Source organism: Antedon mediterranea, chromosome 4, assembly GCF_964355755.1.
Source record: "Antedon mediterranea chromosome 4, ecAntMedi1.1, whole genome shotgun sequence".
In the NCBI taxonomy this organism is placed as follows: domain Eukaryota; kingdom Metazoa; phylum Echinodermata; class Crinoidea; order Comatulida; family Antedonidae; genus Antedon; species Antedon mediterranea.
The window spans coordinates 27,856,030-27,883,290 of record NC_092673.1 but is presented as its reverse complement, the minus strand read 5'-3'; the positions used below and the strand labels follow the sequence as shown (position 1 = coordinate 27,883,290).

At 36.0% G+C, this 27,261-nt stretch overlaps 1 protein-coding gene across 1 annotated transcript; it reads right to left on the bottom strand.

Moving 5' to 3' along the window:
- Nucleotides 1-607: 607 nt before the first annotated feature.
- LOC140047126 (epidermal growth factor-like protein 7) lies at nt 608-25,050 on the bottom strand. The gene is made up of 8 exons (XM_072091959.1): nt 24,713-25,050; nt 10,604-10,732; nt 6,876-6,991; nt 5,878-5,973; nt 4,678-4,800; nt 4,492-4,553; nt 4,033-4,222; nt 608-3,101 (listed from the first exon to the last, which is right to left on the bottom strand). The coding sequence occupies exons 1-8, from the start codon at nt 24,799-24,801 to the stop codon at nt 3,055-3,057; spliced, it is 852 nt and encodes a 283-aa protein (XP_071948060.1). The 5' UTR covers nt 24,802-25,050; the 3' UTR covers nt 608-3,054.
- Between the last annotated feature and the right edge of the window lie 2,211 nt (nt 25,051-27,261).

Sequence of the window (27,261 nt, the reverse complement as noted above, 5' to 3'; positions counted from 1 at the left end):
TTGAGTTCAACAACCTTGTGACGTCACATCCTAATTCTTTTAATATGGAGCGCCATCACTGCCTTCAGCAACAGCTTTCCATTCTGATTACTGGTAAATATTATTAGTGCTAAAATGATATGAAATTGATTTATTTTATTTCAACAATATTTCACTAGGGTACTGGTCCATCCAGCAGCCAAAGCTGATCATGCGGTAAAAAAAGTATAGTGTCTATTTTTCCGTACTAAACGGTGTAATAAATGCCTGGAAACATGGAGAATTGTTATTTCTCTATTATGGTGTTAAAATAAGTAGGCCTATATAGATCATTGTAGAAGTGTGTTGCTTTCTGTCATGCACGCATATCACTTGCTGCTGCATGTTTGTATTCTACTAAGACGCCGACGCAACGCAAGGACGCAGTGTGGCAGACGACAGTTTAAATGCATCTCCTCTGATTGGTCAATCCGCTTGCGTTGAGTCTCATATTGATTTACAGCACTGATTCCCATCTATATGCTACCCTACCGTATAATTTTTTAAAAATGTTGATATAAACATTGAAATTAATAACAACTTTAGTTTATTTTCATTTTTTTATTATTGGTAATTTGTACAATAATTACAAACGAAAGAAAAACAAAATATTGTAGGTGGTACTTTGACATTACAAATTAAATATAGGAGCCACCTTCTACGGTATATATTATACTGTATTTTATTTGTTGGAAATAAAATATGGCTTGTATGTTTCAAACATATAGGCCTACATACTGACTGTATTTTTTATTAATTAGTGGAAGTTGTCTAAAGATGGTGCATGGCAGCCCATGATATCACCAGTCATGCTTGGTTCCCACTAGATAAAAGGACGTAACGCAACACAAGGACGTGACGGAACACAACGTGACGGAATACAAGAACGTAACGCAAAACAAGAACGTGACGCAATACAAGGACGTAACGCAGCACAAAGAAGTAACGCAACATAAGGACGTATACAACGCAACATAAGGCGTACACAACGCAACGTAGGACGTAACGCAACCTAAAGCGTGGTTCCCACTAGCGACGCAACGCAAGAACGTAACGCAACGCAAGTGAATTGACCAATCACAAGCGATAGCTTATTCGCTTGTGATTGCTAACTGTCTATAACTTCGCTTGCCATTGGTTAAAACGCTTGCGTTGCGTTTACGTCCTTGCGTTATGTTCTAGTGGGAACCAATTAAGCTTTAAGCTTGATTTTCACTAGGACGCAACGCAAGAACGTATACGCAGTTTACTGAATATTTCATCTGTGATTGGTTAAATCCCTTACGTTGAATTACGTCGCTGTGTTGCGTCTCTAGTGGGAATCACGCATAAAGCTTGGTTCCCACTAGAACGTAACGCAAGGACGTAAACGCAACGCAAGCGTTTTAACCAATGACAAGCGAAGTTATAGACAGTTGGCAATCACAAGCGAATAAGCCATCGCTTGTGATTGGTCAATTCACTGGCGTTCCGTTACGTCCTTGCATTGCGTCGCTAGTGGGAACCACGCTTAAGTGATTTACCAATCATTAAGCTTGGTTCCCACTAGAACGTAACGCAATGACGTAAACGCAACGCGTTTTAACCAATGACAAGCGAAGTTATAGACAGTTAGCAATAATCACAAGCGAATAAGCCATCGCTTGTGATTGGTCAATTCACTTGCGTTGCGTTACGTCCTTGCATTGCGTCGCTAGTGGGAACCACGCTTAAGTGATTTACCAATCATTAAGCTTGGTTCCCACTAGAACGTAACGCAATGACGTAAACGCAACGCGTTTTAACCAATGACAAGCGAAGTTATAGACAGTTAGCAATAATCACAAGCGAATAAGCCATCGCTTGTGATTGGTCAATTCACTTGCGTTGCGTCTACCTTCTTGCGTTGCGTCTATAGTGGGAACCCAGATTTACCTCGGTTCCCACTATGTCGCAATGTAAGCACAACGAAAGTGCAACGCAAGTGATTGACCAATCACGGTGACGCGGTGGCTCATTCAAAATGTCCTCGCTTGTGATTGGCCAACCCACTTACGTTGCGTCGACGTCGTTGTGACCAGTGGGAACCAGGCTTTAATTACGTCGACCTACGAATATACATAAATTATTCATACTAATAAATAAGAATTATGAAATAGCAAAAATGCTAACTCTTATAGAATATTCAGCATTAGAAACCTAACATTTAAGTACGTGTATTATAATCAGATGTAAAAATATATCTATTTCGTGATTTCCTTTAAATTTCGTCTTCTAAAAAAGCAATACTTTAATTATGTGTCTATGTCATAGCATATTAATCAATTTATAGCGCTGATATCAATATGCTCAGACCACCTATATGCTCCAATGAATTCATGGCATGCATTATACAAAATTCTTAAATTATGAATTATTATTTCGTTAACTTTATTTAATATTCCTTAGTTGTTCAATTCAATGTTCTATCATATCCAAGGCGCTTGACAGGAAGACTTCAAAAATATAAGTATGTATTTTCGAGAGGGGAAGATAAATGGCTATTTTCGTCAATACGTTGTATGTCACGTGATTCGACAGAGAATTTCAGATTTTGTCAGATGAAACTCTTGTCGTCAGATCTTTATTCTTGATACACGACATCTTAGATCGCAGAGATCACAGTTTAAAAAAATCAGGCCTACATTTTGTCAATGCAAGCAAATTAATAAACCGACATTTGCTTGCTTTTAAGGCATGACGTTTATTGCGTCGTAGTAGGCTACATGATCAATGCTGTTTCAAACCAATGGTGATGATTCTAATTGTCACTTTCAGGATTGACCGCGGATGGTTGTTTCGAGACTATTTTGCACACAGCAAACACTGTTCATATGCAACGTATTGGACGGTATACCTACAATCAAAAGTAAAAGTTCCAACTAATTCGTTCCATCACTATCAATATTCATTCACTGATGTTTATATTTCAGTGTTCCCAAAATAAATCCGTTATTTGGATACCTGAATAGCATTGAAGTCTGGAATTTGAGGCTATCAAACTTGGCGGAATGTTTTTTAGTTGTATCGCCTACGCTTGTGAATTGGCGGAGGTCTACAATCACCTGTATATAAAGATAACAAGGATAGTAAATACATTATATTTAAAATATATAATTTATATTTAGAAGACTTGAACTCGTCACTTTGGACGAGTTAAGTTATCTGCGCAATGTCTAAGATGACTTCAGGAGTGCCATCGTCGTAACCACCTCGATAGATATATTTTTTAATGTGAAAGTCTTATTTCTAAGCTGTTCATTTATAAAAATCACAAACTTCTGAAATATTAAAAACGCACGAAAACCACAGTAGACCTACATTCCTGTTTTAATTCCTACATGGGTATGGTTTTTTAAGCACATAATAGACGATTTATTGTTTGTGTTATTATCGTCCCAAAGTCATTGTCTTTTTATGCTGTTAGTATTCTAGTCAGCCTTTCGATATTAAACGTTGTTTATCTTATTTTCATTTATAATATATAATGCTCCATTTATATAGCGCCCTATTTCATGAAGATCAGAGCGCTGTGGACTTAGATGTTACACCTTTTCAACAACATTCTTCTGCCTTAAGCTTGGTTCCCACTAGAACGTAACGCAAGGACGTAAACGCAACGCAAGCGTTTTAACCAATGACAAGCGAAGTTATAGACAGTTAGCAATCGCAAGCGAAAAAGCCATCGCTTGTGATTGGTCAATTCACTTGCGTTGCGTTACGTCCTTGTGTTGCGTCACTAGTGGGAACCACGCTTTAAGGGTACCATCGTGTCACCGACAGCCAACTACTGCACCATTACGTGTCTACGACAGTGGGTAAGTGTATAAACTTGTACACTGGGGTAACCCCATACTCGTCTCGAAAGATGTACTAAGTTCTTAAAAGTGCACATGAGCCAGATGTGTACACTGGAGCAACGGTTTATAGTCTTTATCCGCGAAGACTTGTTCTTCCGCCAGAACCATGCAGACGATTCATACAAATGGAACTTACAATATGCTAGTTTTTCCTCTAAAAGTGACACTTGTTCACTCAATGATGGAATGATTTCAATCTGTGATATATGACCATCATTAATAATCTGATTAACTGGAAATACATTCTTCGGTGGCTCTGATGACGATTTCGTTGTTGTTTCAAAAAGTGTCTTGTTTTTAAGAAATGTTCTTAATTCTTTAACCTCCTGAAATTCATAAATAACCAAACTAATTAGTCAAATACACTATGTTTTAAACTTTATTATCTACCGTACTACTAGGAAAAAATGTCTGGTGACTCAGAATGTACAGTACGGTAGCAATACAACGATCCTTAGATAGATAGTAAGGATACAACATCAGTGGCTCTCAATGAAAAACATCAGAATCCTAAATAGGCCTAGCATTTATATTTGCAAGTGGTTTGGAAAGAGTATATTATAACATGTAGGTCCTAAATAAAAAAAAGTGTTACCGTTTCAAGAAGTTCGACCCTGACCATCAAAAACTCAAATTCGGGATGACACATCAAACAAACTGCAAAAAAGGAGAAAGATTTTGCTAAATTATCTAAACAAAAGTGTTTCGGATGTGTTGAGGTGTTCTACTATTTAATGTAAAGTAACATTTTTATAAAGACGAAAAACGTCACTAGGCCTACCTTCACAACTTTTGCCGTCTGTGGAAAGTTTATAACCTTGATTACAACCGCAAGAATAACTTCCGTTGGTGTTCTTACACAGTTGACTGCAGCCATGGTAATTTGTGTTGCATTCGTTGATATCTGGAATTAAATAAAAATAAATATGCGAAGATGGAATAATATTGAATGGTTTCTTCAGTTCCACTACCCTGGTTTTTCTGATGTCAACGCCCTCTATGTTACATATTTTACAAAACTTCATTTTTACAGTGGATTTGAGAACTTAAACATGCCTATGCCTATGAACACATAACACATTATTCGAATATGCTTACAGATTAGATTTTAGTCAAAGGGAGCTCTCACTATTCCCGAAACATTTTGGTTAACATTATGCATTGTCGCACTAAAAGTAGTGTCTCTAGAGTGTATCTAGGCCTACATATAGAAATGTTGGGAGAGAAAGAAGAAACCGGTAGGCAAAATGTTATGCCCTCTAAGAGGATGAAATTACTCATCTTATCATACCGAGGCCTACTGATGACGTAGTCACGCCCAATCGTTATGTCAATATCAATTAGCAAAGATCGACTTTATTACAGAGAATATTTAACGTAGATTAGAAAGTCATGAATAATTAGACGAAAACAACAAGAATATAATTCACAGAGGACTACATGTTACCTACTGTTTTGGGGTAAATGCCCTCAAGATAATTATCAAAATTTACAACAGACATAAAACATTAAGTTAATGGATTGAGAAATTTACTGTTATTCGGAATGGTTTTGAAATCCCCGAACCATTTAATTGAAACATGGAATTTGTCTAAATTAGGAGATGTTTTGCATCTGTTTGCCATCAATTGCATTCATGCAGCATCAGTGTTGAAATTAGATTTATCTTTTATTAAAAGTACCTTGATAATATTCAGGGAAATATCTGAAAATTCAATTCCTAGTTTTTTTCTGAGTTTTTTACAGTAAAATATACTTTGGACTGATGATAAACTGATTGCATCCTTAGGAAAGATGCTTTACCCTCTAACTGAGGGTCACAAATGACCATTAATTGCTGGATGGATCACCCTCATTAAATATGGTAAAAAAAAACATAACTTGTGTTTCACGAACGCATTACAACTAACGTATTCGAAATAGCAAAAGTCTGATTAATATACACCAAATTGCATAATATTACATGCTTATAACTACAAACCTTTTTCACAAAACTCTCCTGTCCAACCCGACTGGCAACCACATGTTCCGGGTGAGACACATTTCCCGCCATTAATACACTTTGACGAACAGACAGCTAAAAGACGAATAATATAAACGGAATACTTTCGTTATCACGTGCATATCTACAAAAGCCAGACTGAGACAGTCTGGATTAGTAATAATATATTGGAAAAGTTTCTTTTTCTAACAAATGCATTTCGTGTTTGTTGTCTGCTTAGGCCTGGCCTAAATTTGACGCATTTGAGAGTCGTTTAGTGGATCGCTTGTTCAACAAATTAAAACATCTGAATTACGGTACAGTATACGGGTAGGCCTACACCTTAGAGGGACACCTTAGGGGGACACGTAAAGTCGTTTACCTTATATTTCCTGTGACACATCGGCCTATTCAAAGTGCTTTTCAAAAGTCATCTTTAATTTTGTCTGTCATTATATCATTACATGTACTTATAATTTCTGACAATTGGATTTGAAACAAACGTCATCTAAACGTCCGGAATTTTATATTAGCTTATTGTGGCTCAATAATAGTATTGCATATCAGTTTATTTTATCCATGAACTGAAAATAATGATCATGTTTTGGTACGTTTGGTTTAGTAGTATCGACAAACTAAAAAATTACGATAATTTTAACGATTGGGATTTAATAAGATTCAATATTTTGTTTTTACAGAATATGCCTATATGACAATTTCTTTTAAAAAAATCATGCAAATAAAAAAATTGGTGAGGGATGACACGTGAATTTGAAGAGTGTACACTCATACTTTATGCGACAAAAATGTGATGTGCCCATATATAAACATGATAATGTCATGTTTGGGCATATCACTACCATATTTGAGCATGTAAAACTTTTTGTTATCATCAAACTAATTTAATAGTGTAGACAGAGCTTTAGTTCATCGTTTGTCTATAATTATATCATTAAGATTCTGACAAATAAATTGACATAAACGTCATCAAAACTTACGATCTGTGCATGACGTAGCATATTTGTGTGCTAATTTCCATCCAGGGCAGCACATTATTTTCTTTGTTTGTGTAGGTTTTGAGTATCGTGTTCGATAGGCTACATGATATACAGCCCTAGACATCGGTACAGAAGAATATAAACAAACAATTTTATTAGTAAACCTACAATTTATATTTTATTCAACATTCATGGAAATAATCAGGTCAATAATAACCCGTGGTAGGATTTTTACAGTACAGTGAATTTTCGGATAACCCATCGTTTGTGATTGCTCAAAGCACTTACACTGCGTTACGTCATTGTGTTGCGTCTGTAGTTGTAACCAAGCATTAAACTTGTTTCTCAATATGACGCAAATGTAATGACGTATGTGCAACGTAATGCTTGGTTCCCACTAGAGACACAACACAAGGACGTAACGCAACGTAAGTCAATTGACCAATCACAAACGATGGATTATTCGAACTGTCGCTTGTCATTGGTTAACACGCTTGCGTTGCGTTTGCGTACTTCCGTTACGTTCTAGTGGGAACCAAGTTTAAGCGATTTGACTTGCGTTGCGCAAATACTACGTCATTACGTTATTTTCTAGTAGGAACAAACCTATATGCCCTAGAGGCCGCTGCTATAACGATTGATGGAAACACGACGTTTGTTAAACACTGAAATTGATTAAAATTGACATCGTAATTGATGTAAACAGTGTTTTTAACGAATCATATCACTCAGCAACTTGTCATCAACCGATGACCAATTACAGCGAAATTAACAAATACAACTGGTGACGACAGACGTTAACAATGGCGCGCAGCAGTTGTGGTAAAGTCACCGTCACAATAGACTCTGTGTCATCTGAGGTCATTTGGAATTTACGTTCTAAAAGTCATCCAACTTTATTTTCTAATACGTGCTACTATAATTAGCGCCTATATACAATTCAATGATTCATAATGATTAGAAAATATATAGAATTTGAATCATTATTTAATCTGCGGTATCACAGTACTTTGGTCCCGAACTTGAACCCAGCACGTGGTTTAACTTACTGTACTTGATAATTGAACAGAATAGTCGACGCCTGAGGTGATTCTAACTACTTGGCGGTAGACGCCTTATCAATCTTAACATCTTCTTGTATTGATACGGGTCAAAGAGATCAACAAGGCAGGATTTACTACTTTCACCAACCAAAAGTACGTCAGTATTTACTCTGGGATAATGATCGTGATGTTTGTTTTATTCAGATTATTTAGGCTTACCGACATTTTAATTAGCGCTTTTCCAATTACAAATGCCCAATGTGGCCTACATTATTATATCTATACTATCAGTTTAATAGTTTTATGGGCCAAACTGACTTAAAAATTACCGTACGACTGTCAACTTAAAGTTTTTTAAACAAGCTTCTTTCTAACTGGATCCAATAGCTAGGAAACGCAATAAAAGCTTGGGTAAAATATCGGGCCAATAGATGCCTGGAAGACACACCTTAATGTCTGAGTAAAATAGAATAAAAAAATGTGTTGCTAATTTTAATTAATTTTAATTTATTATGATGTGACGGTTGGTCAAATGGTCGGTCGGTTGGTCGGTAAACACTAACTCAAATTTGAGCACGCGACTGCAGCCATGTGGCCTTGTTTCTTGTTAATTTTAATGTCCAGTTTTTTCTGTTTTTTTTTTTTATATATTTAAAAATGTTTATAATATATTGTTTCAAGAGGTACCCATCTCTGTGATGGGCCATTGGCCCATGGTTTTCTCTTGAGCTATTTGCCAAACGTTAAATAAATAAATACTCTTAAAAATCAGATTAGACGGTACAGCTAAAAGGTATTGTACACTTTTATTTATTATAGGGCCTACCTAGCCTACTTATTTATGCATGATATGGACTTTTTTGTGAACCTCAGACTCAGGGTTGTGAAAATACCACACATCGCTTGCTTGTGTTATCACATCTATATTTCAATTCAGCGCTCTTGAAACATTTACGAGAGCATTTGTTTTGATTCACGTTTTTCAATAAGTAAATTTGTAACACGTGTCGATTGACCTGTACTGACAGTATAATACATACAAACCAACTGTCATCCAATTAGATATATTATAATAGGTTACAAATAATGTACTGATTTATTGGGATGGTGTCTGTATTATTTACAAAACAAAAATAAACGGTAGAAAATGATGGATTTTAATGCTCCTATAAGAAATGTGTATTCTTCAATATAGTTAGTTAGTATAATAATACACATTATTTTTATAAAATTGCTTTTATGAAAAACCTGTTCCATCATGGAGCTATAGCCTAGATATATTCATGGTTTTATCCCCATTAGACTTCCCCAAGTCTCCATGTCTTTTTTATGTTGTTGTCCAGCAGTCCGCTGTTTTGATTTCGTCTCGTCTGTAAACTAGATCCAAGCTAAAGTATTATACGTATGAAACGCAAAGTATTGATCTTTATACCAATATTAAGCCGAATCGTTGTCTGGAACCTGACTATACATTCCAATAGGTCTATTCAAAATTTGGAAAAAGTATATGCCAGAGATAGTAATTTAAGAATTGCGCCCTCACAAATGTTAGGCCTATGTTGGAAATTCGTCCTCCGCGGTTAAACCAACCTCTCCGGATTTGTGAAAATGTCTGGTTTTACAGGAATGCATGTTATAGAATATAATTTTGAACCTGAATAAGGTCAGCACATCAACGTCATTGACCTCAAACAATTGTCATCATCATGAGTGAATCAGAACATTATGTGATCATTCAATTTAGATACGGTAATTAGTCTTTGTTTCAACTCGAGGGCAATGACTAAGTTCTAAGAGAAATTTCATACAGAAATTATTACTATTTGTTGACCTCTCTGAATTGAGCTCTACAAAAGAATTTTTAGGGTGGATATAGAATGTTTTCCAGGGTAGAATTGGAATGGAAAATGTCCTTGGGAGGTGGTGTCTGTCCCTCAATCATTTGAGACAAAGGGTCCGATTATTGTGTATGTTATTTTCTGCAAAATCCGTGTTTTGAGGCACACGATCGATTAGGATTGTTGCAGGTTAATTTGACAATTTGTCGAGTATGAAAGGAAAAACACAGCATCTCATGTGTATACAGAGCCCGTTAGGTTAGGGTCTCCGATATACAGGCGTCACTTCTTGAACATCAAGGAATGTGCCTGATCCTGGTCACATCCAGATTGAGTACCGATAATCGGCTAATTCATCCGATTTTAAATTACGCTGTGTGTACGCAGTGGCTATCTAGCTTTAGTAGAAGAATACAATCGACATTAAAATATTTGGCACAAGTCAAAGATGATGCGAAGCAGACAGAGACTGCTGGTAGTAAATAACAATCAAACGAGCATGAAATTGACAAGCATCGCGTTCGTGACATTAAACGCGACGCGGCGTACCGACGTATGTCAAACTTGCAATAAAACGATTATGATGCTATTGAGTCACTTGAACTTTACGGCTGAATCCTCATTTTTCACATCCTACAATGTTCTAAGAAACGCTATACATTTTAATCCTAGATTTAAAGTGTCACCCACCTACGCTAAACGATAATTGCGGAACTTTATCTGCCGCTGTACTTACTTTTCCAATAAGTTTTATACTGGGATACTTCCTTACGCGAGCGCGCCAATGGGCCGGGAGGCACAGCACATTAAAGTATGTTGAATAGAATAAAAAGGAACTACCCTTTACCTGTAACGTGTACACCTTGAATATCCGTCACTGCATATTGAGAGATACGGCTTGAATACTGGTTGGTAATACGATTCGATGATCATTCTAGGTTTTTGGTGTTCATCTGCGTTACTGCATACATGTCTCCTACAAATAAGATCAAACGGAATGTACATTAGTCATTTTCCAATAGGCCACCTACCCTAATAAAGCAGTTACTGTATTTTGATAAAACATACTCTTAAAGGAGACGTCCGAGCTTAACATTTTTACTGTTTATTATAACATATTTCCAACCACTAACGAATATTATTTAGGCCTACTCATTTTTTTATTATAAAATATTTCCAACCACTAACGAATATTATTTAGGCCTACTCATTTTTTTTTTATTATAACGTATTTAAAGGCGTCACTTTCATAAATGTTGAAAACTTTATGATTAGAGTAGGGTGGTGTAGGCCTCCTAGGCCATCACTAGTGATGTCAACCTTCAATGTGCCGAAAGCAGTAGCATGTTATCGCTCGAAAACCAATTTAACTATTACGGTATAGGCGTATAAATATATACATGATGTTTATTCCCTAGAAATATTGTCAAGTTAAACTAAACCTTAAACTAGACACAAATTTCTTTGTTTATACATTAAAATTCTCGTCTGCTTTAACCATAACAAACAGTTAAGAAGATTAAACAGACGAGCAAAGGTGCAAGTGTGTACACAAGTCAATACAGTTCTCAAAATAAGTGTCAATAAAAACGGTGCAATACTAATTTCAGCCGCCGCAAACGAAAATATGTCGAATATTAGAAGAGACTAAAATGATGAGTCATTCAGTTTTCAGACAACTTCGTTAAACCCGCTTCTCGATACGACACTGCGTCACGTTTGAAATGTGTGAAATATTAAAGAAATTTAAAAATTGATTTTATTTTACAAGCCTATATGAAATGCTATATGCTATTCTATATACAATGTATGGCCTACGCATAAAATGCCGACAAAGAGCATCGTAATTCATCCACTAACGCGCAAGACACAAATACTTAGGCCTACTAAAGGCGGTTAAATCAGTAAAGCGACACTAACAGAATTATTTGTATTTATAGATGCACAGATATTCCATCGTAAACAGTTTAGTAGAACTTTCTGTTAAAGATATTGATCGAAACTTAATTAATATGAACATAGATAAAATGCGTATCCATGATATGAATTGATGCGTAATTGCATGTACAGTACAAACTGTTCCCTTTTATTGCTATGAATATTATGCCATATCTTTACACTGACGGTATTTCAGTATAAGAAACCGTCTTTAAGAAATGGTCTTTAAGAAACAGGGAACATTTAACGCTACGACCAACCCCTATTCATAAGACACTACTATCATTATGTATTAATGGGAAAATCTGTTGGGGGTGATGGTGTCCCCTAAATAGGGGTCCTATTGTAGGCAATACAATTCCGTTTTAGTCGCGTGGACGCGACTCTATAGTTCATTATGTCGGTCGGTCGGTCTGTCTGTCGGTCCGGTATCACTATGCGTTTTAGCACACGACTTATGGCTGTTTGCCTTGTTTTTTTATGTCGCTATACGTTTGTTACGCAAAGTGCGATGTAACATACCTCCTCACAGCTGCGTACAGCCAGTCCGTTTGTATTTATATATGTACACCAATCAACGGTCCCCATTGCTTAAAACAACAATGTGTCCGCGGGGGAATTCTTATAGCAAGTTAGGTGTGAAAACAGCTTAAATGATTACATGTATTTTTATCTTCATTTGACCAGCGACGTCATTTCTTAGTAGTTTCCGACAGAGTGGCCTATCTGACCATCTAAATTATGGACACAACACTTTGAAGTAAACAAGATTCAATTCCAATGGCCTAGCCCACAGACATGGTCAATAATTGGGTCTATGTTTGTATTGTTTTAATGAATAGGCCTAGTTATGCGCAATAGATCAGCGCGCCCTGGTGTCGCAAAATTAATCCAACTTGGGCCACTATCTTGTAAAGGATTAACCAGGATCAAAGCAAAGCTAACATTTAACACGCCGCCAAAAAGAGGCAAACCAGTAGGTCTAGGACTGGATTGAAACTGCAGGACCACAGATGAAACGTTTCTATCATTGCTTATGGATAACTCTTTTGGGCGCAACGTAAAAACAATTACGTTGCGACTTGCGTTGAATTATTAAAGTTTTGTTCACACGCTCTATGAAGCTAGTATATTATGTCTACTTAAAACGAATAGCCTACATGGGTGGCACTACAGTGTAATATGCCAACGATTTGTATGGTTATGAGTCCCTAATGTCGGCTGATTATTTATGAATAGTGTATCATGTATACCATAGGGTGTAATTAATAATTGGAGAATATAGAGGTTACAGTTATGATAAATATTAATACTGTACCCTGGTTTGTATATTATGAGCCGCGGTATGGTCGGTATGTTTGATTATAAAAATTGGACACTACAAAAATATTCGCTCAATATTATATTTCTATATACCACAGGGTGCAATTAATTATTATTATTGGTATTTGAGAACAGAGAATTATTTTCAATATTACGAACAAAGTGACGCTTTTGTAAATAGTGCCCAGAGGCGCTTAGGCCTACTCTCAGAGATGATAATCCTGATAACATCAATTAGTTCAACCTCAAAATAGTATCGAAATTGTATCAGTAACGTTGGGATATAGGGTTGTGTTCTTACGAACGTTAACCCTAAAAGTACCAGATGTAAACGGATTAGTTCATTTACATGGGTAAGTTGGTTTCGTATGCCGATATATTATCGCTAACTTTGGTGGGTATAGATCAGCAACTTATCCGGGTAAATAACTAATTCTGAATAGGCCCTTACATTTGTTTATAATTAAAGTGAGAAGCAAAATAAATATGCTCCATTATGTTGGAAAATGTTGCATTGTTGACCTTTGACCTTGGTGAAGATGCCTTAAAAAAGGTTTCAAACGTGATCTGAAAGGAAACTATTAAAATTAGAAATTTCCTCAATGTATATTTTCTCATTAAGTCCCAAATTAAACAAATTTCACCCTTAAATGATTCAATCACCTACAAAAATACCAATCGTAGCGCTAAGTATACGTTTATATACTCAATTAGTAGAGAAAACAACTAATAGGCCCAATAAATTTTCAAGATCGGATCAACGGTAGTTAAAAGCATGAGTCTCATACGATCCTCTAAGGTTTGCCCCACTGACACATCGATATTTCTGGGCGATAATTGTAACCGTTCCGCCTAGTTAAATAAACCAACTGGGAAACATGGCCTGACACATCAATCACGATTGCTGTAATAATGTTTTTCTTTTCTATTCTCATTGTTGAGTAATTCTTTAGGGATTTCGAGGTAAAAAAGTGAAACATTGTTAACAGGATAATGAAGAGAAGATGCGATGGTTGTACAAAAAGCTCCGTGTGGAATTTAAACCAGTTCGAAAGAAAGAACTTTGACTATTTCGGAGTATTTTGGTGAACAGTAGCATCAATCACCCAACCACTGGGGGCGCTTCGTAACTCGATAATGTTGTATTAATTTCATATCAATGATTGAATCTCCCTCCTTGGAATTCACTCGGCAAAAGTAATGATCAAATCAAGCAGTGGCTCCAAAAAGAACACTTCTTATAAGCAACAAAGGGGTGTGATGTTACACCCCAATACTTCAAAAGCACTTTAATGGTTTCCTATGACCGACTAAAGTGAAAGAGCCACATTATTTTTTTTCAGTACCGGTAGAAAGCCTACAGTACCTCGTATAAAACGTTGTTCTATGCATTAATGAAGGGCATTGATGTCTGTCTCTTATTATGTTCTTCAATTTTTATTTTACTTGTAATATTGTCCAATCACGTTTCTCTGGAAACATGAAGCAACGTTTTATTAGAAACATGGGCGGCCAAAAGTCTCCATGTTTAGAACTCCGCAAAGAAATAACAACTCCCTGTTCTATGAATTGCTTTCTCATCGACCTTGACTTTGACTAAACCATTTCATGTTCAATTATACATCAAAGGACACCGCTTCCTATACGCTGTCAAACATTCATCTTAATAGGCCTACACTATAGTATTATGAGACTACTCTAACCAAACACAACACAATGCCCAATTATCTACAGTCTACTTGAGAAATTGAGAAAGAGAACATTTTTATAGACATTTCATAAACGAACAACCACAGTATAGTAGTAAAAAGCAAACATTGAAATACAAAGTTGTATTGGTTAACTATAGATAGTTAAGTCTTGACAAGTTTGTGTTACCATACTGGAGCTTATCCAACATTATACGAAAATAAGAACAGAAACGATATGTTGAGGCTCAAACTTTTAGAGGCTCAAACTTTTAGAGGTTCAAACTTAGTGAGGTTCAAACTTGTTGACGCTCAAACTTGTTGACGCTCAAACTTGTTGACGCTCAAACTTGTTGAGGTTCAAACTTAGTGAGGCTCAAACTGAACACAAAATGGAACACTCGTTTCTCTGCGCATCTACTGTGCGCATAGTAATTTAAAACTCGAGAATTAAAATTGAAACACAATATATATCATTTCCAATATTGTTCAAAGGGGTATAATTCGAAACCGTCGTATATAAACATCGACGAACGTAAAGGGCACGTTGAGAGGGATAGAGTGTCTCTCAAATACACTGATACTGCGGCTAAACCTTAGATGTAATGTCACAACGTTTCGATCCATTTGTAAATACTCGTCAAGGGATATGAAAACAATACCAATAAAAAACACCATGTTATGTCATCTGATCTGGAAATGATCAGAGTTTCGTGAATTTAGACACACACTTGACATGCAGTGTTTACAAAATCCTGCTAGGCCGGTGATACCTGTCACTAGGGTACCCGTCAGGAGTTGATATACTCTGGGACAATTCTAGTTGTTCAACAACGGGTAGCCAAAAAGTCATAAGACCCTATCGCCTATACTATCACACATGAAAGTAAGTCACTTGGGTTCTTGATGACTTGTTTAGCACCTGTCATGTTACCGCATGATGTATCCTCTGGGATGTGTGCGGATTATGGTATGATTCGATAGAGATACACAGATCTTATCGCTATGATTATGTGGGGTGAGTGATTCCTACATGGAAATAGACACTTTATAAATGAAGAATATAACAGGAAAAACAAACATGACAACATGAAGATGAGAATGATGGATGATGAATGACATTTGATGGATGATTGATGCCGGAGAAGAAGACAAACTGGACTGGTGTTAATAGCATCTTTAAAATTTTGTTTATTGTATATTTTTGTGTATTTTTTGTATATTATGCCTTTCTGGGAAATAGATGAAAAGAATTGAAAAAGTTATCTCATACAGAAGACATCTAGACTAAATGTCTATAGCAATAAAATAAGAGGGCAAAAAAACCGTTTTAGTTGCTGACCAGACAAAACTCAATTTAACTGAGCCTCCTGGGTACATTTACTGGTTAAAATGTAATACATTCTTTTGTTCTGTTCCAATTATACTATTTCCCTACCGAAATCAAAGTATAAGCTACTATACCGACTACGGATATTAGAATATACCTATCGATAACGTGCAAGATAAATGACACATTTCACAATCAACTGTCTTGTACAATCGTTAAATCGCGTTAAAAAAACAGAGGAAATGAATTTAGAGTGCTAGTTAAATATCTGTCGGGATGGCTATTGGTTGTTGATCACCAATACTTTTAATAATATGAACACGTATCGAAGAAATATAAACTAGTGTCCATGAATTGGACTGGCAAGCTTCCAAGGTGGTTTGGAAAAACTCCACACACGAAAAAAAAAAGTTGGGACTAGCCAAGTTTAGGATGTTCTGAAAATTAGATGCTCGTGTTATGATTGTACAGGTGGATTATGCATATTAATATGATTAATCAGTACAAGGAGAAGTTTCCCATGGTCAGAATAACGTTTCTAAGACACGTTCCATCTCCTTCGAGAATAGGAACATATGACTATACCATGCAAGTTTTATTTCATTTGGACCCCAGTTTGTATCACCCCTGTCTAAAGTTTGTAACGCAACGACAAGTTGGTCAATCACAAGCGACAGTTTATGATAGGTCGAATTTCTTGCGGGCGTGGGTGCGTTGTTGGGCTGCGTACAAGTGGGAACCAAGCTTTAGGTAGTTGTTTAAAAAGACACAACTTTCAGCCATTCAGTGTAAGATGGGAAAGATGGCATCCATGGCAACACCTGGTCACATGGAAGCATATTCCTGCAGAGGATGAAGCTGTGTCGACAAGGCCAGTAATAGTTATTAACATTTAGAAGGTGGGATACAAACGGGTAAACAGTTTTGATAAAAGGTTATCATGTTGTGTTTATGTAATAGGTAAAAATGCAATGCAATGAAATTAGAAAAATGAGGAGACCATGGACTGATAGCGAGGAAGGAATTTCGGATACAAACCATCTCGGGTCTCAACAGATGTTGAAAATTATAAATAGTTTATCAAACAGTGGGTATTCTATCTAATGGCATGATAGGAACATTTTGAAGTCGACTAGAACACTGGATAGCGTACAGACATTAAGCTCAGAGCCCGCGAAGTTACAGCTCTATGCGACACTTGGCATAGGCCTAGGCCTTTTTCGAGATTTTGAATTAGAATATAGGTCTATTGTACTTCGTTAAACGTGGTGGGCATTATACCTTTTACATTTCTAGATGATTACTCTAATCATATACAGTTATCATAACAATATCTCTTAGTTCCAGAACAATTATGGAATTCCAAGAAACAAAATGACATTGAATTTACTAAAAAGTGGAACCAGAGAACGCAAGAATCACTCGGAGACTTGAGTCACAAGTAGGCCCACTGTATTGGGAATTGTATACCGAACACTGTCGATATGCCTAAATATGGTAGTGATATGCCCAAATATGGTAGTGATATGACGTCAGCGTGCCCATATATGGGCACATCACATTTTTTTGTCACATAAAGTTTGATAGTGCAGACAGAGCTATACTAGAAAAAGTTACAATTGCCAGAAACTGATTAACTTTACATTAGAATAAACATTCCGATAACGCACTTGAAAGCAATAAAACATCACATATTTTTAAAACGTTTGATTTTCAAGGACTAGGAGATACTCAAACTTTATTAGTTTAAAATTGAGTGATAGAAAAAAAGTTTCTTTGACAAACAGTACACATGCGGTAAATTATATTAATCTGTTTTGTTTTCCACAATCGACATACAAGAAATACAATATAAAATGAATTAACAAATGGCAATATAGGAGGGGCGGGGGTGTGTACACGCGGGTGAGTCAGATAAGTAAAGCTCTGTCTACATTATCAAACATTATGGGACAAAAGTATATGATGTCATCCCATATTATGTATACATGATGTCATATCACTACCATATTTGGGCATATCACTACCATGGGTACATCGCACTTTTTTGTCAAACTAGTTTGGTATTATAGACAGAGCTTAAAACTCAGTTTGTCTTTAGTACCGTATTTATGTATTATCCCAGTGATCACGAGGCCTGGGTATTACCGACATATTCTTCTGATTGTTACTTAACATTAAGTATATTAATGTCCTGGACGTTGGTTGATATGTTTCAAGATTTATATGTGAAATCGGATTTCATTCATCGTGTCACTCTTGAACTTTAAACAAATTATTTCTGTTCTCATTAATCGTGTAGCCATGGCCTATTATAAAACGTGTTAATTAAAAAAAACATTGTTGGTCTAAACATGACCTAATTATCTACATTTATCATTATTCTATTCCTGATTGTTACATCATAACCGATTAATGTCCTATTTAACCCATCATAATATTGATACTGGTCCAGTATTGTTTTCTTTAATTGCTGTTATTCCAATATTATTGTAATCGACTAAGTATTGTTATTCCAGGCTAAGTTTATTATTATCATAACCTTATTCTCTGGCTCCAATTTTTGATTAACATTTTCTGTGTGCTAGCTTATCTAACAAAACTGCATGGAGTTGGTGTATGCAGCTTTTTAAACACCAAGCGGTCAATTCGGTATAAACTTATATCGCAGCTTGACCACCGCTCATTGACGTATGCCTAATAAGACATGACAATCAGGAGATTAGACGTGGTCTGGTAAAACAAAAGCTAAACATGGTCTGGTACCGTAAAATCATCAGAAAAGAGAAAATTGCGGCATGCTACAAAAAGTAGGCTAAGAATGATATAGTGATGGTGACGGGGTACGGAGACACAACGAGAAAATCTCGTTATATTGCAAATAATTACATTTAAGCAATTATTGAAATGCAAAACTACTGTTTATATAGGCCTACACCTTCTTAGTTTGGTCCTTTCCTCTTTCCTATGACTATCGTTCCGGTGGCAGTGGACCATGCAATCCTGGGAGGTGGAGTGGAGGAAACTAAATAAATAAAAACCACTTTTTATTCGGAAGATTTAACCACTGTCTTCAATGTTTGCCAAAAAAATCGATGTAGGCCGTCACAAAAGGATGAAATGCATACCACTGATAATGGTATTCATATAGTATACGTCCTGATGCGTAGTTTATTGTCCCTTATTTCCAAACCATCATTATACATTAATATCAATTAGTAAAGATTCAATTAGACCTGAGCCTACCATTAACCGCCCGGGAAATCACTTCTTAAACCCCAGCATGTAAAACGACAGGAAAGCATTTCGTCTTAATTACATTAAATCATAACTTGTTACTGTATCCCATCTGCGAGGATTACCCACGGAGAGGGTCATTTGGTTCAATTAATTTTGGTCTAAACGTTATGTCGGCACTTTAATAAGATTCCTCTTGATTGTAAATTTATTAAAATCCAATTTCAAATTACCTAGATGAACAACAATAAAATCGGAATTCCCACTCATCGGATATCATTTGTTAAGCTAGGCCGAATATACGAAGCAGCTGACAAAAATTTACCCCGAGGGAATGATCCCTGACACCTGTAAGCCAGAGAAGCGACTTCACCTGTTAAGCATGTGTAATGCTTCTCAGCTCTAGATATATTATACGGTACTGCATAGAAAAGGAAGAGGTTGAACATGTTTTAGTAATGTTTGAGAATGCTAACGAGTAAAGGAAATGGTTATCCAATATCCAGGGATGGCAGGGCATACAATGCCTCTATAGTCTAGTAAATGCCCATCCAGATCCAGGGTCAAGTAAATGGCCATCTAGGTTCAAGTAAATGATCATCAAGGGTCTAGTAAATGGATATCCAGGGTCTAGTAAATGACCATCCAGGGTCTTGTAAATGGATATCCAGGGTCTAGTAAATGATACCAAGGTCTAGTAAATGGCCATCCAGGGTCTTGTAAACGGATATCCAGGGTCTAGTAAATGATACCCAGGTCTAGTAAATGGCCATTCAGTGTCTAGTAAATGGATAGGGTTTGGGTAAATATCCATCAACGATTTAGAATGCTAAAAAAGCCTCAAAAAAGAGTTTCAATTTGTTTTAATTAACACGTTTTATAATAGGCCATGGCTACACGATTAATGAGAACAGAAATAATTTGTTTAAAGTTCAAGAGTGACACGATGAATGAAATCCGATTTCACATATAAATCTTGAAACATATCAACCAACGCCCAGGACATTAATCTACAATCGCAAAATAAGTTATGTTTTATAGTAAAAACAAAACTTTTCGACAGGCATAGAGACGCCTCATTGGCTTTTATTTCACTTAAATAGTAAACAAGTTGTTTAAAGTCTTACTACTTTCGATCAGTTCCGATGGTACACTAATTTACTATAAACATGGGGGAAATTCATCCATGCTATAAATATCTGGGAAAACATTTTTAAACAATAACAATGCTATGACGAAAATTATTTATTCAACTCTGACGTTGGGTAAGTTGTAGTCTAGGTTCTAGACGGAGTGTAAAAAGATAAATAGCACAAATAGCATAAACGGCACATTATGACGTTTCATACGTATACTACTTGAGCTAGAATTTTCAGACCAAAAATTATTGAAATACAATAACTACAGACATAATTAAATTATTAGTGAACTAATCCAATTGATCGGATCTCTAGGAATGCTGATAAATGTAGCTGTTGGATAAATAGTATACACTGCTACTAAAACATAACATTAAATTATAACGGAGTGTCCGAAACTTGCAAAATCCGGTCAGACAGAGTTCAAAATCGAATGCTTATTTACACGGAATTCTCACACGTGCCAATAACCATAAAAAATTCGTTTATCTTGTTCTACTAATTTTAACAATGTAAATAATGAAACGGCGCCTCGTAAATCAATTTCAAAGGAGAATAGTATGTTTAAGAATGCTGAATTGAGGAAACCCTCATGCATTCAGCGGCGCCCCATATCAATCGAACACTAATTAGAGTGGAATTGCAAATTGAGGAAACATTTATGCAGTAAGAGGCGCCTCGTATCAATCGAACGCCAATCAAATTTGAAATCAAAATCAAGATGATATTAGTATTTAAAAAGGTATTAACAGTGTACCTGTCACAATATTTTGCGTGGATAAACTATTTTATAAGTTATCGTGCTCATACGGGAGTGGAGTTGAAAGAGTCGTGAGTTACACCCTGGTACCAGATGAGAATTGAACCCTGAACTTTTGGACTGGAAGGCAAGCACGTTAACCACCAAGATGCAGCTTCACTCCAATATAATCTAAAATATTGCTTGCAAAGCAACACTCTGGTACTGGAAACCCCAACACAAAACTGACGATGCATCGCAGGTTTGTTTAGAAGTCAGTATATCACCGTATCTAATATTAGGATTTAAACCAATATTTAATTCCTCTGTGATATGATAATCCAATTAGTCAATTACGGTTAAAATATATAAACAGCTGATTCGGGATGCAAACTAATTGCGGTTTGTGTACTCATTTACGATCACTTCAACAACTGTACGTTCTGCATATAATCATATAGATTGACCTAATTCAATTCGTGAATACATACATAATGTAATACATGCTAATGACATTTAATGTAGACAATACACCATTTATTATATAAGAAGCAAAACATAATTTGATGCCCTGATTATTTTATATGTGTAGGTGCAATTCCTTTAATCTGTGTGATGTGTACTTTGGGCAATGTGCAGAGACTTGGGACCTGTATTGAGACTTGTATTGTAACTGTTAAGATCTGTCTACAGTTTGACAAAAACAAGTATGATGTGCGCAAATGGTAGTGATGCCCAAATATGGTAGTGATATGACATCATCCTGTCCGTAAATGGGCATATCACATGTTTTTGTCAAATAAAGTTTGATAGTGTAGACGACACAAGAGCACATCATCCAAGGGCGAAGATCTTGGATGGATCCGCCCATGACATGAAGTTTCTTGTTTTATGAGTACGCAAGTAACAACCTGTTCTTATTTTGTTTGATTTTGTTTTTTTGGATAGGCCTATTACCACGTAATGTTGTGACATAAGGTAGGCATATTTTACCCAAGGGATAGAGTGATTGGGAGTGCGATAAAGGTACTAATCGAAGAAGAAACGTAGAAACCCCTTATTCGGAATAAACTCCAAAGTACTGTCATAACATTATAAAATATGATCAAACAGCTCGTCATGATATCTGAGGGAGGCAGAATCTATTGATATCCGAGGGGAAACGTGTATGTTGATTGGCCTATACGATGACGGCGCAGTATGTATATCATCCGGCTTTCGGGACTACAGTCGGATATGCACAAACTATTTTACATGCATTTATATGAATGGTAATAGCTCCCTTGTCCAACATACACAAATGTATAAACAGATAATAAAACGAACGACGTACAAATTACAATACGAAACTGACGTACGGTATGATATGAAAACCTACATACGTCACCTCTGTATACCATTGGCCTATATAAACCATTTCCACATACCAAAGTACATAGAAATGTCATATGTTAAATGTCATAAGCCTATATTAATAAAAGCTGGAAAGGCAATGGTTATCTTATTCTAACCTCATTGGAAGTGGTATACAATCAACCTTATGGGTTTCATCCTATCTTTTCACTTCTATATTTTCCGAATTAATTTTCATCCATAAAAGGGCACAATAACTATAATTGGTGAAGGGCACGACGTCGATGTATTAATAAGACAAGATATATGCCAAAAACATGGGTGGGTGGTGGTGATGGTGTAATCTATTGAAGTATTCACTTTGTAAGGAGTAAAAATCGTTAACTAGAGTGACTTTCACTTTATTAAGAGCGGTCCTTAAAAAAAATCCTCATAATAGTGACAATATTCACTCTCAAGTGTATTTTCACTCGCTTTAACTTAAGAGAGTAAACATCTCTAAGATTTTCTGAAATAATATACCGACAATCTCATGAAGTTCACTTTCTGAGGAGTGAAAATCGTTAACTAGAGTCAATTTCACTCAATTAAGAGTGGTCATTAAACACAATCCTCAAAAGAGTGATAATTCACTCTGAAGTATTTTCACTCGTACATGAAGAGAGTAAATAAAAACACCTGCTGCTATGTCAAACATTATTATCTTCAAATGTTCAACTTGTAGGCCTACGTCGATATCAGGTTGCCTCAACCACCGTGTTAATGCCACGCTGTCAAAATATCGTAAACAAAAAAAAGTTTTGCCACGACGGAACTTTCTCTTTCTATTCCCATCTGAATTAGTACTCATAAAACATTAAATTACTTTAAGAGTCGTTGAAATTTAATTAGATAATAACTTATCTAAAACAAAAGTGCAGAATAGTAAAGAAAAATAGTGAAAAATCAAAACACAATTTGCGGGTTGACAATTTTCAAATCACAATTTCAGAGACTTGGTTTTAACCTTCCGAACATTACAGTCCGAACATAACCAACATTGTTAACAAACATAACCAACACTGTTAACCAACATCCAAAACTGTTAACCAATAACCAACATTGTTAACAAACATAACCAACACTGTTAACCAATATAAACAACACTGTCAACCAACAACCAACACTGTTAACCAACATAACTAACACTGTTAACCAACATAACCAACACTGTTAACCAATATAACCAACACTGTTAACCAACATAACCAATACTGTTACAAAACCGTTGATAGTTCAATGAACAAGTAAAATAAGTCTTTAAACACTGTAAGCTTCCAAGAGGGTGGTTAGTGACAATCTACATTTATATAGGCCTACATTGTTCAAACGTCTATTTAAAACGGATGATAATTTAACTTTATTCATTTCGCAATCACCAGGAACATTTTATTTTTATTTTCAAACAAAATAACCTTGAAAGTTTACAAAAATGAATTGCCAATGACACCCGAATATACGTATTTGGCTCGCGCGAACACTATATGCGACAATAATGGACATGTCATTGTCATATTCTGTGTCTCTTCGCAATGTCACAGACTGAATGTGATTGGAATGAGCTTCTTGTCGATTTAACAACCCGCCCAGTTGGCGAAGATCACCACAGCTTGATCTCTGACACGGCGACAATTTAAAATGACATTTAAGTGACAATGACAAGGGCCTTCTTCGATTCTCTGTATGACAAACATGTGAAGTGTCTAGATATTCACACAGACTTTTTTGTATAAGGGGATAACATTCCCATGGAATTCTTTGAATTTCGGTACAGATTTGCGAAAAAAAACAAACAAACTAATCTAAACAAAAATATTGATTAAAAACACATTTACTAATATGTTTGCTATTGCTATTATTGCTATATAAATGTCAATAAAAAAAATTATCTCGTATCTCGGTAAATTTGTATTCAATTTATGGAAGTTACATCATGGACCTATTTATAGGTACATTATACGAGTTTAATCATGTTGTGATGACGTCATTATGTTACATCTTGTTTCAATAGAGTAGCACTACACGCGACAAGGTCCACTGCACGCGAACGATTTCCTAATAGGTACTAATAGGCCTAATACCTATTCTCAAGAAAGGAAAGACATCAAAACGTCAGCATTGATATAAGCAATAACCTTGAATTAACAAAGAAAAAAATGGTTGAACTTACCCAGCATGATGAAGGTAGCATTCTGAGCCGACGACGAAAAGACTCAACAATCCAACAAGGTAAACTGTATCTCTAGCGTAATTCACCATCGTGACCGTATCAGTGGCGTTACCGGTTCCTTATGAAAAACAGACGGTAAACTTGATTGGCGGCTAAATGTACATCATTTCCAACCGGCAAAATATCCTCGACACAAGTTCCTTTAAATTATACCGCATTAAAGCAAGTAAAACTGCAGACGAACTGTTCAACAAACAGTAATAAAGAATTGGACATGCACGTTTATTTTATTGATATGCAGCCTACCACTGCAATGTCTGTCTGTCTGTCTCTTCACCGAAAGTCTAATGAAGCTATCAGCTGAGCCGAAAGAACTTTTTTACAACGGAATCGTCGATTAACAAATTAGGGATGAAGGCGTGTCATCAAAATGTTCTAACCATTTCAGAGGTTTGTGTGTCACGCACGGTGTAGTCTATTTACAAAATAGGGGTGACTTCTATAAGCTATACAAGGAAATACACTACCGTAAAAATGGAATCGTCGAATAAAAATCAATCAAAATAATGTAATCACTATTAGCATATTGGCGGAAATATTCAACTTATTAACCGTTACTGGATTTAAATAAAACAGACGTAATGTGTTATCGGGGCAAAATACGCTTTGATCTTTTTTGTGTCCCGAGAGTATTGTTTCTCCGGAAGCGATGTTTTCCCCCTAATCGGTTTCCCCCTCCAAGATTGGGCCTGATGTAGGCCTACTACAATCTACAACAACACTTTTACAGCAGCGCAATTCCGTTTAGTTGCCGACTTATGTTACTAATTTGTGACTTGGCCTTTGGGACGTACGATATAAAAGGTATATACATTATTAATACAACAGAGTAATATTAATACAGTATTTCATAATAATAGTTAATTATCATACATGATTAATTATTATGTTTTAGCTAGCTATATCTATAATAATCAAAAATGCCTACTGAAGAAAATACATATCAGATAGATTTAAAAGTAACGTACCGTACTTCACTATTCAAGGTTGACGTACTTAAATTATTAAAATTTGTGTGTTTCTGTCCAATACGTTAAATTTTCTAATAATCTATTTTGGTTAGGCCTCTAAAGTACAAGAAAAAGTAAAACGAAGAACGAACGATTAAACGCAAGCCCCCAAGTTCTCGATAGCCTGTGTCAACATCAATCAGCTAAGTTCCTTTCTGGATAACAGAGGCCTAGCTTAACCCCTTAGTGGTTGTTCTTATTTTTTACACTGATAAACGATACTTATACGATACATTAGTGATGGGTGTAATGCAACATCCGTGTCAGAATTAAAACTAATTCGTTTTGACAGTTAAAAAACACCACGTATTAACACATTACATTCATTGCTTAGTCATTCTATTTCTACCATAACCTAAACAATTAATTTTTATTCCAGCTTCTTCAATTACCCAAAGAGGGGGGGGGGGGGGGACAAATTTAGAAACAAGAGACACCGGATGAGTGGTTTACGATTATTGTACATAATACTCAGTGGAGGCCCTTGGCTTAAGAACCCCAAGTGGTCCTCCAACGCTGGAGGCCTCGGGTGTTTTAATGTTTTAATGCCTGTTTTTCTCTTGGACACTGCTCAGGTGCCCTCATAAAACCCGGGCCCCTGGGTTTAGCCAGTGAGCGCTCATAGCCGTCACGCCACTGCATATACTGTATGCCTAAACAGTAAATACTGAAAAATGTAAATGGGGAAAATTAAACAGTCGTATAATTTATCCCTTGATTTCTTTTAGTCATGGCGATGTTTTCATTATAAATTTGTGAGGATTGCGTTAAAATAGTAATTGGTATGGGAAATCATGTATACCTGTAATTAAACATTCTGCTTATTTATCGGTTAGGTATTGTACTTTGTGAGTGCACCACAGTTCAAAGGTGCATTAGTGTATGTATCAAGTGAAACATGATTGTGGGTTTTCACGTTTTTAAAGATTGGTTCCCACTAGGACTCTAGGTATTCATGACGTAATCTTGAGCAATGCAAGTAATTTGACCAATCGACGCGATGGATCATCCGAATTCTTGTGATAAAGCTTGGTTCCCACTGTAAAAAAAAAATTCTTTCGTAACGTACTAACGCAATAAACCGAGGCAAGCAACGTTAGAAAACTGCTCTTCTATGAATTTCACATGCCCCTCTTACGACAAATTGAACCACCGGATTCCATCTCTGACTCGCAAGGGTACCGTATGTTCTCATGGCACTGCGCAAGTACGTTGCGTCTGCGTTCTTGCGCGTTGCGTCCTAGTGGAAATTAAGCTTAAATATATTGTATTTCAATACAGCACATAGAAAAGCACAATTATTATATTTGAAAACTGTCTATAAAATGAATTCGTAGCCTAGCCTTGTATTTTATTTATAACTCCTTAAATCCACATTAATGTCAGATAATATTCTGAAACATATCAATTTTGTACTTGACATATTGGCATCGACCTATCGCTATGAAAGGATGTCACCATATGTGGTAATTATGGTTT

Bases quoted from the DNA above. Each gene is read 5' to 3' on its own strand.
- LOC140047126 (XM_072091959.1), bottom strand. From the start codon at position 24,801: ATGGTGAATTACGCTAGAGATACAGTTTACCTTGTTGGATTGTTGAGT. The intron at 4,801-5,877 runs GTTTGTAGTTAT...ATTTAATTCCAG, and splicing joins AGGAGAGTTTTGTGAAAAAG to ATATCAACGAATGCAACACA. The intron at 4,554-4,677 runs GTAGGCCTAGTG...CCTTTTTTGCAG, and splicing joins AGACGGCAAAAGTTGTGAAG to TTTGTTTGATGTGTCATCCC.